This window comes from Podarcis liolepis (assembly GCF_965112155.1).
Source record: "Podarcis liolepis genome assembly, chromosome: 2".
Taxonomy (NCBI): Eukaryota; Metazoa; Chordata; class Lepidosauria; order Squamata; family Lacertidae; genus Podarcis; species Podarcis liolepis.
In genome coordinates, this window is record NC_139555.1 from 95,310,350 (window position 1) to 95,321,930 (window position 11,581).

Sequence of the window (11,581 nt, forward strand, 5' to 3'; positions counted from 1 at the left end):
AATGAGTTCCAGTCCACATTCAATCAAATTAGCACCAAATTCTTCCCCACCTGCATTCCTGTTGCTGTCCCTGCTGCTTCACTGACTGCAATCAATGGAAGGGATTTTCTAGGGGTTATCACAGCAATCATTTGATCAGGCTGGATGGCTCAGTTGGCGGAGCATGAGACTCTTCATCCCAGGTGGGTGAAAGATTCATGCACTGCAGGGGATTAGACTAGATGACCCTTGTGGGACCTCCCTACTCTATAATTCGATATTTTAGGTGTATGGCAGGTGGGTGTGGTTTGGGGGAAAATGGCCCAACCTGGAATATGTGCTGGGTCTAATTTGGCCTGCATGCCACAGGTTCCCCACCCATGTCAGAGAAGCTTAGGTTTCAGGTCTGTTAAAACTCTTGACTTCCATTAATACATCAGCCTCCCTAGTATTATATATGCATATTTAACTGATATGAAAACTGTAAATAACTGAAAGGATATATTTCTCCGGGTCCCTCATTAGCATTATTCTCACTTTAATCAATGGATCTTTGGGCAGAATGAACTACTGCTCCATAAAGATTTGGGCAAAAACTCTCACAGCGCAAGAAGATGGGAGAGTTGGAAAAAATCCACACCCCTGCTTCTTTATTCTGAAGCTTTCTCCACTGATGAACGGCGCCTGCCAACAGAGACTTCGTAAGAAGCACTTGAAATTTCTGTAAATAAATAACACCCAGATAAAATCAAACTCTGGAACAGTTTATTTGTATTCATTTATGCGGGGGGGGGGGGGGACTTGGGAGAGCAGTCCTGTACTCCAACGTGCCGGGGGAGGGAGATGCAGCCACGACTCCTGCGCCACGTCTATCCTGCACTCATCCTGAACAGGACGAAAGGAACACCCTGATCTCAACAGAAGCATCCCCAACGTCCACAGCAAGGCCGCCAATGCACCCAGCAATCATAGCCACTCCAAAAGGCAAAAAGGGAACACCTACTACTCAATCACAATCAAGCCATGGGGGCACTGTTTAGCAATCCGGAGGCATGAGACAGGGCACAAACAGCCCTTTCTGTCCACTCCTCTCACCTGGCAATCCATATGGTCAACCTCTCCTGCTATTTTGCCTTTCCCTTTGTGCTCTCTCTCTCTCTCTCTCTCTGTGTGTGTGTGTGTCACCAATTCTTCCACCACTCCCAAATGACCACCCCATACAGCACAGCCACCCCACTTGTGCTTGCTGCCCCCTCGCAATAAAACCAGACTGAGTCAGCACAGCATGGAGGGGCCACCAGCCCAGAAATCATCCACCTTGCTGTCCACTCCCCCTCTCAGAGGCTAGCAGAGCAAAGGTCATACTCGCGAGGGAAAGGGGTCCCTGGCAAGAAAGAAGCAAGGTTGTGTGGCAAAGTCATAGCTTTTATTGGTGGAGGAAATGCCAAGAGAGAAAGGTACACAGGTGTAGGGCTGCCAGCCAATCGCTGCAGTAGGGCTCCTGTGCCTTGGTGTGGTGGCTCTCCAAAGGGCAGATGGTAGCCACATCCCTCGTGGCTGCAGCGCTATGTTGTGAGCACCTTCGCAGGTGTCACACAGCTATCAAAGCTGCCTGGAAGCATCCTGGCCACTAGTGCTGGAAACAAGGTAGGTCTCCCATCCTAGTCTGCACAAAGCAGCGTGTGGGAGAAGGTCCTGTGGAAGGGAAGGCAGAGAGAGGGTAACAATCAAAACAGGCAGGAATAGTAGCAGCCTTCGATGCACAATAGATAAATGCATGGAGGTGAGAGAGAAAATGAAACAAGGGCCCCCTGAGTGCTTATGCGTCAGTCTACAGTGACTGGGGCTGCAGTGGACCCCTGGGAGCATGGCATGACAACAGCTTGCTCTACTCCACCATGCATCTGGGCAGTGATCTTGCAAGGCCAAAATAATGGTGAGTGTTTTGGCTGGCACTGGCTGGAATGGATTGCCTCGCATTCAGAGACAGAGAGCTTGCCAGCAGGGAGTAGGGTGGGTGAGCACTTGCTCCATGTAGCAGACACCGCTCTGAGCTGTTCAGGGGAACGGCGTTGCAGCTGCACAGCTTGGGCGAGAGACAATATTCACATGGAGCAAGGGGCATACGATTGCAGAGGATACGCTTTTTGCAGAACGTCCCCGCCCCCCGCCCCGCTTCCCTTGCTTACCTGTGTGGGGTGCTCTGTCCCGTCATTCCCAGCTCTGGCAGTGGGACTGTTGGCTGTTGGCGTTCTAGGCAGAGAAGTGTTAGCAATGTGCTCCAGCATCATCTCTGGAGAGAGATGGAAAGATGTTGCCCGGTGCAGTGCTTCCTTTTTTTATTACTGGGAGGAGAGGCACACAACCTGAGACAGGAGCCAGCAATGGACTGTTGCCAGGTGCTCCTTTCCTGTGCAAAGAAGTGCTCCTCCTCCCTGTTTACCCATCACCACGGTTATCATCTAAGAGTGCTCCTAACCTGGGGCCAGGCATATATACAAAGGAACACCGGAAGCTCCCTTGCACTGAGTCAAGCCAATTGTTCCGTCTAGCTCAGTGCCGTCCACACTGACTGGAGGCTCTCCAGGGTTTCAGGCAAAAGTCCCCCCCCCCCCCAGGCCTACTTGGAAATGCTGGGGATTGAACCCAGGACCTTGTGCACACAAAGCAGATGTTCTACCACTGAGCTGTGGCCCTTCCCCTATGCATTGTTTATTTATTTGCTCTGTTATGTATACCCCATATTTCATTCAAGGCAGTGGCGTAGCGTGGGTTGTCAGCACCTGGGGCAAGGCAAGTAATTTGCGCCCCCTAACCCGTGGATTTGCGCCCCCTAACCCTAACCCCCAGATGTTGCGCCCGGTGCGCCCGGCCCCCCCTGCACCCCCCACGCTACGCCACTGATTCAAGGGAAGGCACAAGTCTGTCTCTTCCCCGGTTCCACCCACCGTGTCTTCACCCTCTTTCTGATGCTACATTGGCACAGTTGCTTTGCCACAGAAGGACAAGGTGCCATAGTGTTGCTCCAGGGTATTCTCACAGTTCTGCTACTGCTAGGTGTTCTATACCCATCAGCCCCAGCCAGCACAGTTGGGTCACATTCTGTAGGCATAGGGGCCTTTGTGCCATATCCTTGTAGCCTTTTATAGCCAGCATTAACTATTGCACCCTTGCTTATCCATTCACAGGGGAGTTTTTAACCACATTTGCTTCTCATTTGTTTGGTACTGTCCACGATAAACTCAAGAGATATGCTCTGAAGAAAAATGACTTCAGGAGGTATAGTTGCTAATGGAAGATAATCCTGCCTTAATACACCCATTTGAATTCAGTCCATGATCCACTCCCGGTCACAATAAACATCCCGTGCTCACAATCAGATACAATGCTGGTAAGAAACCAGCCGCTTTAATAGGGTGAAGAATAAGACCTCGGAGAATGGGGCAGTCTTTCATTCAGAACATCTCTGTGAAATCATGAATCAAAGACACACAGGGTTTGTTTGATAGATGAGGTCACACCAAGCTAGAAAAGGGATGGGAGAGCAGCTTCCCAGCTCAGGGACACCACATAGCAATTATCTATACTTTCGTGAATTAAAAAGTTGCTATGTTCCAGCATTTTAGTTTCACCTTTAAAAAAAAAAAAAGAAGTAGTAGCAAATTACAGTATGTTTTCCAAACTGCAGTTCACACACATTTAATTAAATGTCTGGATTAAAGGTGTTTTATTCAGCTTCCTATTATTCTACCAGCAATATTAAAGCCACACACCTGTCATGACTCCCTCTCCTTCACTTTGATGCACTAGACTAGAGCATGTCTGTGCGATGGGGAGGGGGACAGCATAAATTTAGCTTTTAACCTGCATTTCCCCCTAAAATAGCAACTTGGGGGCTATGTGCATGATTTTCAAGGGGAAATGCTCCCGCTTCTGCTAGAACCACTATCCATATCCAAATGGTCCCCGTCTTTGCTTTATTATTACTATTATTATTATTAGAGAGGTGACCCCAGTTCTCTAATGACTCATCTACTTGGATTTCATAGATACAGAAAGGTGCATTTAACTTCCAAACATTTTCATCGTGTGGCAGACAATAATGTTTTTGTTTGAAACAGGCCTGTGTGAAATACTTAAAAAAATCTTTATAGCCCGTGTTCTTGTGTCTAATATTAACATTATCTTCATAAGTCTAGCCATGACTGTTTCAAAAGAAAACCAGGCCAGGAGAATATAATTCCACCCCGCCTAAAGAATCTGTTTAAAATTCTGCCGGAAGCTTATCTTAAAAGAGCCATCAATCGACTCGCCAGGCTCAAGAATGAGAAAATGGAAATGGAAACGCATATAAAACCAATAAAACTAAGGGAAAGAAACTGAACTGGGAAACCTCAATATTTTTTTCTTCCTACAACCCTACCCCAGAAGTTTTTCTGCTCTGGGGAATGGAAATTTGCTGAACTAGTGAACAGACACAAAAGAAGTTCCACTCGGAACTGCAAGCTGATTCACACGTGACATTCAGAAACTTGTGTTAGTAGCATTTGTGAAATGAATTGCCAGTGTTTATATTGGGACAACTATATACCGGTGACTTGAAGATGATGCATATCACCCTTCCCAAGTAACAAGTGTACATTCTGCCCACCTGCCCTTACATGAAGATCATGGCTGTGTAGCAAAACCATCAAAAATAAGGCAAACCTAAACAGGGAAAGGCAGAAATATTCTACAAAATGAATTAAAAGTGAGGTTGACTTCAGCTGCTGATCCAAGAAGTCTTTCTGGAAAGGGCTATTTTTCAACATCACTGTCGGCTGAGGCGGCAGATTATTTATCTCTCATTTCAGTAAATGGGTTTATAACTGGATTGCATCTTTAAAAGCCATCATTCCTCCCTTGGCATGTACTATGGTAAGATCCCACAGAACAAAGCATCTTGCACTGTCCTGTGTGGTACCTATAGAGTCATTTCAGCAAAATATACCTAAGCAGTGAGCAGGAAAAGGACTGTATCCAATCTCTGCACAACACTGCGCATGATCATACACATTCAACCAGTACTCCGCTTTTTGGAGTTCAGTCCTTGCATTGACTTTTCAAATTCACCAACCATATACAGTGATACCTCGGGTTAAGTACTTAATTCGTTCCGGAGGTCCGTTCTTAACCTTAAACTGTTCTTAACCTGAAGAACCACTTTAGCTAATGGGGTTTTCTGCTGCTGCCGTGCCGCTGGACCATGATTCTGTTCTCATCCTGAAGCAAAGTTCTTAACCCAAGGTACTATTTCTGAGTTAGCGGAGTCTGTAACCTGAAGCATATGTAACCTGAAGCGTATGTAACCCGAGGTACCACTGTACTCCATTCATATTAGAATCTGTGTTACTCCTTGCACAAGTGTGCAGCACTATGTGTCAACAGCCTTATCATCTTCTCCCAAAAAGTAGGAGCACCATTCAGACAGCACTACTCTGCTACACCAACCCCAAGGGTCATGGGAAGCAGCCCAGAGAAAACTACAAAACTGGCAGGCACGCAACTGAGCAATGTGAGGTAGGTGTAAAAAAGGATACAATTTGCATTGCCGGGACCAATCGTTGCTCCTTGTAAGTGTCGGTGCATGCTATATATAAAGCGTGTGTGCTTGAGAGAGAGAGACAGAGACAGACAGAACATCCTTTTCACACCTTTCCTTAGGTACCCAGAAGGCGCATCAGGTCCGCCTGCTAATCTGCGCCCTGAAGAGCAGCCCTTTAGAGCTGTGATCCCGAACATCCTTCCGATTTATATTCCCTTTGCAATCCAAGGAAACTTTCGCGGGTTTCTCAGGATCCGAGGCTGCGAGACCACATGACACTGAAGAACGCCCCCCCCCCGCCGCCGCATCTTTGCAAACTCCCCATCCTAGCCAAAAAACAGATCGCTAGAGTGTTTCATGACCGACGAGCATGCAGAAGACAATGCAATTACAGTAGTGGAGAAATACATAAAATGCATTGAAAATAATAATGCATATTTTAAAAATGCCTCTTTTTTTGAAGGCTTTACCTCACGTTCGCAAACTTCCCTCGGGCAGCGCCGCGCCTGCCCGTTTTTCTGTGGAGACGTGGCTCCCTCTTGGAAACCTGAGCCTGAGCCGCCGCTGCTGCCGCCGCCGCCGCCTCTTCTTCCTCCTCTCGCTCCGCAGCCTGGACGGGTCGGAAGCGCCCCGGGGCGAAGTCCCCGCCGGGCCCGGAGGAGGAGGAGGCGCGCGCCGGGCGGCTTCCCCCCGCGGCCGCTTTCAAAGGCGGCTCGTCGGCGTCGCTGCCCACGAAGAGGTAGAGCAGCAGCAGGAGCGCCAGGCAGAGCGCCAGGGCCACCACTTTGCAGTAGAGTTTCATTGTGCGCCGGGCGGCGGCGGCGGCAGCAGCCTCAGAGCCTCAGCCGTGCAAAAGGGGAGACGCCGCCTCGCCGCTCGTCGCCATGCCGCCCGCCCGCCCGACGGCAAGCTGCCTCCAGCCTGGACATCTTCTAAAGCGCCTTTCTCGCCGCCCGGGGCATTCCTGGAAGCGCGCGCGCGAAAGCGAGGGAGAGAGAGTTGGCGGCGCGCAGCGCCACACTAAGCCCGGCTGCGATTGCGGCGGCCGAGAGAGGGAAGGGGGTGGGTGGGAGGAGCGAGAGGGTCGCCCCTACCGTAAAGTGCGGAATAGCACCTCTTCCAATAATCCGAAAGGAAAAGCCTCTCCGAATTTGCCGCTTGCTTTTCCCCTCCAACATCCCGCAATCGGTGGTTAGTTAGTTAGTTAGTTATGCACTGATGAAAATCACAGAAGAAACTGCATATCTGTTACTGTTTACTATTGGATTCTAATGGCTTATTGAATTTATTATGGCTTTATTTGTTATAAATTGTTTGTTTTAAAGTTATTGTGACTTTTTATATTGGGTCTGAGTGTTACTATAAATGTTTTTGTTGTTTTTTGTTGTTGTTATTACTGTTAGTAGTAGTAGTACAGTAGTAGTGTTGGAAACCGCCCAGAGTGGCTAGGGCAGCTCAGCCAGATGGGCGGGGTATAAATAAATTATTATTATTATTATTATTATTATTATTAGTTAGTTAGTTAGTTAGTGGCAGAATCGAGATTCAAGAGGACCTTAACAGGTTGGAGAACTGGGCCAAAACCAACGAAAAAGAATTTCAATAGGTTCAAATGTCAGGTTCTACACTTAAACAGGAAGAATCATGGGCGTAGCCAGGATTTTCGTTGGGAGACGCATGCCTTTTGTTGGGGAGGGCAGAACCTCAGTTATGTATTTTTATTGATTTTTATTTATTTAGCTGCCCCTCCCTGCCCCCCTGGCTATGCCCACGGGAAGAATCAGCTGCACAGATATAAGATGGGGGACACCTGGCTTACCAGCAGTAGATGTGAAAAGGATTTAGGGGTCTTCGAAGACCACAGGCTTAACATGAGTCCATAGTGTGATGCAGCAGCGTCAAAAAAGCTAATGCTATTCTAGGTTGTACCAACAGAAGTATAGTGTCCCCATCAAGGGAAGTTATTCTGCCTTAGACCCCACCTGGAGTACTATGTCTAGTTCTGGGTGTCCATAAGGATATGGAAAAGCTGGAGATTGTGCAGATGAGAGCAACCAAGATGATAAAGAGTCTGGAAACCAAGCCCTATGAGGAATGGTTGAGGTAGTTGGGTATATTTAGCCTGGATACAAGGAGACTGACTGGAGATATCATAGACACCTTCAAATATTCTAAAGGATATTTGAATATCACATAGAAGTTGGAGCAAGCTTGTTTTCTCTTGCTGTGGAGGGTAGGACCTGAACCAGTGGCTTCAAGTTACAAGAAAGGAGATTCCAACTAAACATCAGGAAGAACTTTCCGCAATATCTTGTGAGAGTTCCTCAAGATCTCACCAGAAGCTGCCATCACCACTAGATCTCTTTGCTTCTCTGATGGTGGTGCCAGCGGCAGGAGGCCACCTCTTGGCATTCTGCCGCCCAAGGCGGCTGCCTCATTCTGCCTCATGGGCAGGCTGGACCTGGCTAGTAGCCACTGATAATACCCTTATATCTACAGTATTTGTCCTTTGAAGCTATTCAGCATAGTGCCTGCTAATCTTGGGGTCCAATCATCATCAGTGCACACCATGCCAATGGTGATCCAATCACTACCTCTTGTGGGAACAAATTCCATGGTTTAATTATGCACTGTGTTCAGAAGTTATTTTGTCTGTCCTGAATCTTCCAACATTCGGCTCCCCTGGATGTCCCTGACTTCTAATACAGTCGTACCTTGGTTCTCAAACGGAATCTATTCCGGAAGTCCATACAACTTCTGAAAACGTTCGAAAACCAAGGCATGGCTTCCGATTGGCTGCAGGAGCTTCCTGCACTCAATCGGAAGCCGCAGAAGCCGTGTCAGACGTTTGGCTTCCAAAAAAAGTTCGCAGACCGGAACACTCATTCGGGAGCCAAACCATTCGGGTCACAAGGTATTCAAAAACCAAGATGTGACTGTATTATGAAATGGAGAGCAAATCTCCTCTCTATTCACAGTTTGTGTGACTACTGTATTCCTATTTTACAAATAAAAGGCCGAAGCTGAGCGATACTAATTTACCTCATAGCAACACCCAACAAAAGCAGGATTTGCACATTGACAAGAACATAATAACTGGTTTGCTGGATCAGATCATCTGGTCCAACACTCAGAAACAGGGCGTGATAGTCTCTGTAGCTATATAATATGATTCATTATATGATTCATGTAATTTCTACAGCTCAATAGCAGGCAACGCATTGCAATATAACACTTGTTGCAAACTTCCACTCTCGTTTCTTTCATTAAATAATCTATTCCTTTAAGCATCTTGAAAATTTGGGCTCCATATAGGATGAAAGCCTTGCTTCAGCATTTCCTAAAATTACAATTTAGGGCGCTGCATTTTTTTGGCTTAAAAGGTTATGCCCAGTCTAGTCCAGTGTCCTGTCTGGTGGTTAAATCAGAGAATCCTAGTACATCTGGGCTCTTTCCAGTAATTTGCTGCATTACTCAGAGGAGCTGAGCATATGATTTGCTCAAGTGAACTATGATAATTAATCCCTCTTGGAAGAAATACCAGATGAGAACATGCAACAGTGAGTTGTCAGTAGGGTTACTAGTAACCAGGGAAAAACCCATCCGTCAGTGGCGTAGCGTGGGTTGTCAGCACCCGGGGCAAGGCAAGTAATTTGCACCCCCTAACCCGTGGATTTGCGCCCCCTAACCCTAACCCCCAGATGTTGCGCCCGGTGCGGCCGGCCCCCCCCCTGCACCCCCCACGCTACGCCACTGCCACCCGTTCCAGTTTGGGTGTATTTCCCCTCATCTTTCTCAAAGAGAGAGAACAAAGGTCATCCCCACATGCAGGGAAGCTCTCTGTTGACAAAAGCAAAGGCCCTCAATTCCATCCACTGCAACTGTTGGCCAAATGTCCATGTGCATTTTTGCCTTCCAGGATATATACTGAGCACACCAAACAGCTACTGCCCACAGCAATCCTAAAAAGAAGAGTGGGAATAACCCACACTCACAGTCCCTGCAGGCTCCCCATACTCACTGGCAGAGGCGGGGACTTCCCCACCCCCAGCCTGGGGGCCACATTGCTCTCTGAAAATCTTTCCAGGGGCCACATGCCAATGATGGGCAGAGCAATGCATGCAAATGTTCCCTTTGTGCAATAGGCTGCTTTCCACATACCCTTTAGTGTCCTCCATTGAGGCAAACAAGAGGCATGATCAGAGTTCCGGGATGCAATCTGGTCAGGCAAAAACACACAAGCAAGGCTGGTGAGGGGGTATGGCCTGTGGAGAATCCCAGGGGCCTGAGGGCCAAGACCTGATGTTTCCCATTCTTTCCCACAAAGAACAGAGGCATGAGCAGTAAGTAGCACAACACTTCCGTGGCTCTACTCTGTCTTCTCTTTCCCCTCCTTACAAACCCCCTGCTATGAAGTGACTATTTGCTTCAATTGCTGCTGAGTCAATGTGCCCAGGATTGTGCTGTAAACCACAGGAGTTGAATCTGCTCATGCAGAGACCACTCCTGTCTCCTTTGAAAGGGCTGGTAGGCTAGTGCAAGCATGAAGTCTTTGCCCCACAAATGCTTTGTAATAATTCGGGCTTTTTTTTCTGCACGCATTCACAGGCACACTTTCCCCCGTTTTTCCATACGGCTTCCTGAAAGGGATGCCAGCAAGCCTGAGTGCTACGTAAAAGCAGAGGTCTTAACTATCACCCACTCAAGTGGATTGCTATGAATAACCTAGGCTGGCACATGCATAATCCGAAGGGTGTAGGTTGTACCCAATGTAAGTCCTACTCAGAGTAGACCCACTGAAATTAGACTAACTCACATCCCTTCATTTCACTGGATCTGCTCTGTGTAGAACTTATCTGAATACAGCCATTATGTTGCACAAACCTGCCTTAGGACAAAAGAAACTTTATTGCTCTCTCTGAACTAGATTCAATTTGTCTCAGTGGTGACATTTTTAAAGGAAGGACCTTGGCCTGATAGTTATGAATCTGCCCTGCCCAAAAAGAGCACTGAAATGTCTCCTTCTTTCTGTAAGGGGCAACTGATTTATGGGGGAGGGGTGTTGACTGTTGCGTCTTTTTGTTTTTATGTGGCTTGAAGAATGCTTGGCCAGCATTGTCTGGAAAGCTAACTAAAACCAGATGTTTCTCTCTGTAAACAAAGCAAACCAAGTTCACGCCCAGTATAAACATAACATGATTCAAGTGGGATCTTTGCATGTAGTATGGTGAATAGCATAGGATACTTTCCATCTCTTTTTGCATCTGTACATTGCATACCGTCCTCATTTAGTGATCTCCCGTATCTGGGAAAACCAGCGATGACGTCACTTGCATTTTCATTTACACACTGCATATGCATTCAATAGACTGTGCAAATACTTTTAATCTGACAGCAGAGCATATGAGTCCTCTGTATCCAGGCATTAATTTATTATTGTGTGGATCAGAGGAAGGAAACCTGTGACCTTCCAAATATTGCTGGACTATATATCCCACCATCTCTGATGACTGGCCGTGCTGACTGGGACTGATGTGAGTTGGAGTCCAGCAACAACTGAAGGGTTCTCCCCCCCCCCCTTGCTGTCAAAGTAAGGCGACCATAAATCCACCACTGTGAGTTCTAAAAAGTTTGGGATCCAGTGTCTTGTTGTCACAGCTGGAACAGGTTAATGGAGCTTACTCCCAGGTTAGTGAATAAACCGACTTCATCCGGTGCACAAGATACAATGGGTGAGATCCAACATCAATCATATTCAGAATAGATCCACGGAAATTAATGGACTTAAATTTCTTGTCCAGTGATTTAAAGGGGTCTGCTCTGAGTATGGCTAACATTGGATAATAACCAAGTAGAAACACACACTGGAGATTAAAAGAAAATAAAGTTCACCTCAGAACTTTGCCAGAACAGAAAATTATTTACCAAATGGCAGGGGTATGTGCGTTCAAATTACCGGTAACTGAATGGGACAAATTATTCCACAATATGGATGCAGCCACTGTAAAGGTTCTTTGT

At 47.1% G+C, this 11,581-nt stretch overlaps 1 protein-coding gene across 2 annotated transcripts in view; it reads right to left on the reverse strand.

The window, feature by feature from the left end:
• Positions 1-6,597, reverse strand: part of GXYLT2 (glucoside xylosyltransferase 2) — a 28,918-nt gene extending 22,321 nt beyond the window's left edge. For both annotated transcript variants that reach the window (XM_083492883.1, XM_083492882.1), the window contains exon 1: positions 6,034-6,597. In XM_083492883.1, coding sequence (XP_083349009.1) covers positions 6,034-6,365 — 332 coding nt within the window. In that variant the 5' untranslated portion in view covers positions 6,366-6,597. The remainder of the gene's footprint in view (positions 1-6,033) is intronic.
• Positions 6,598-11,581: the final 4,984 nt, after the last annotated feature.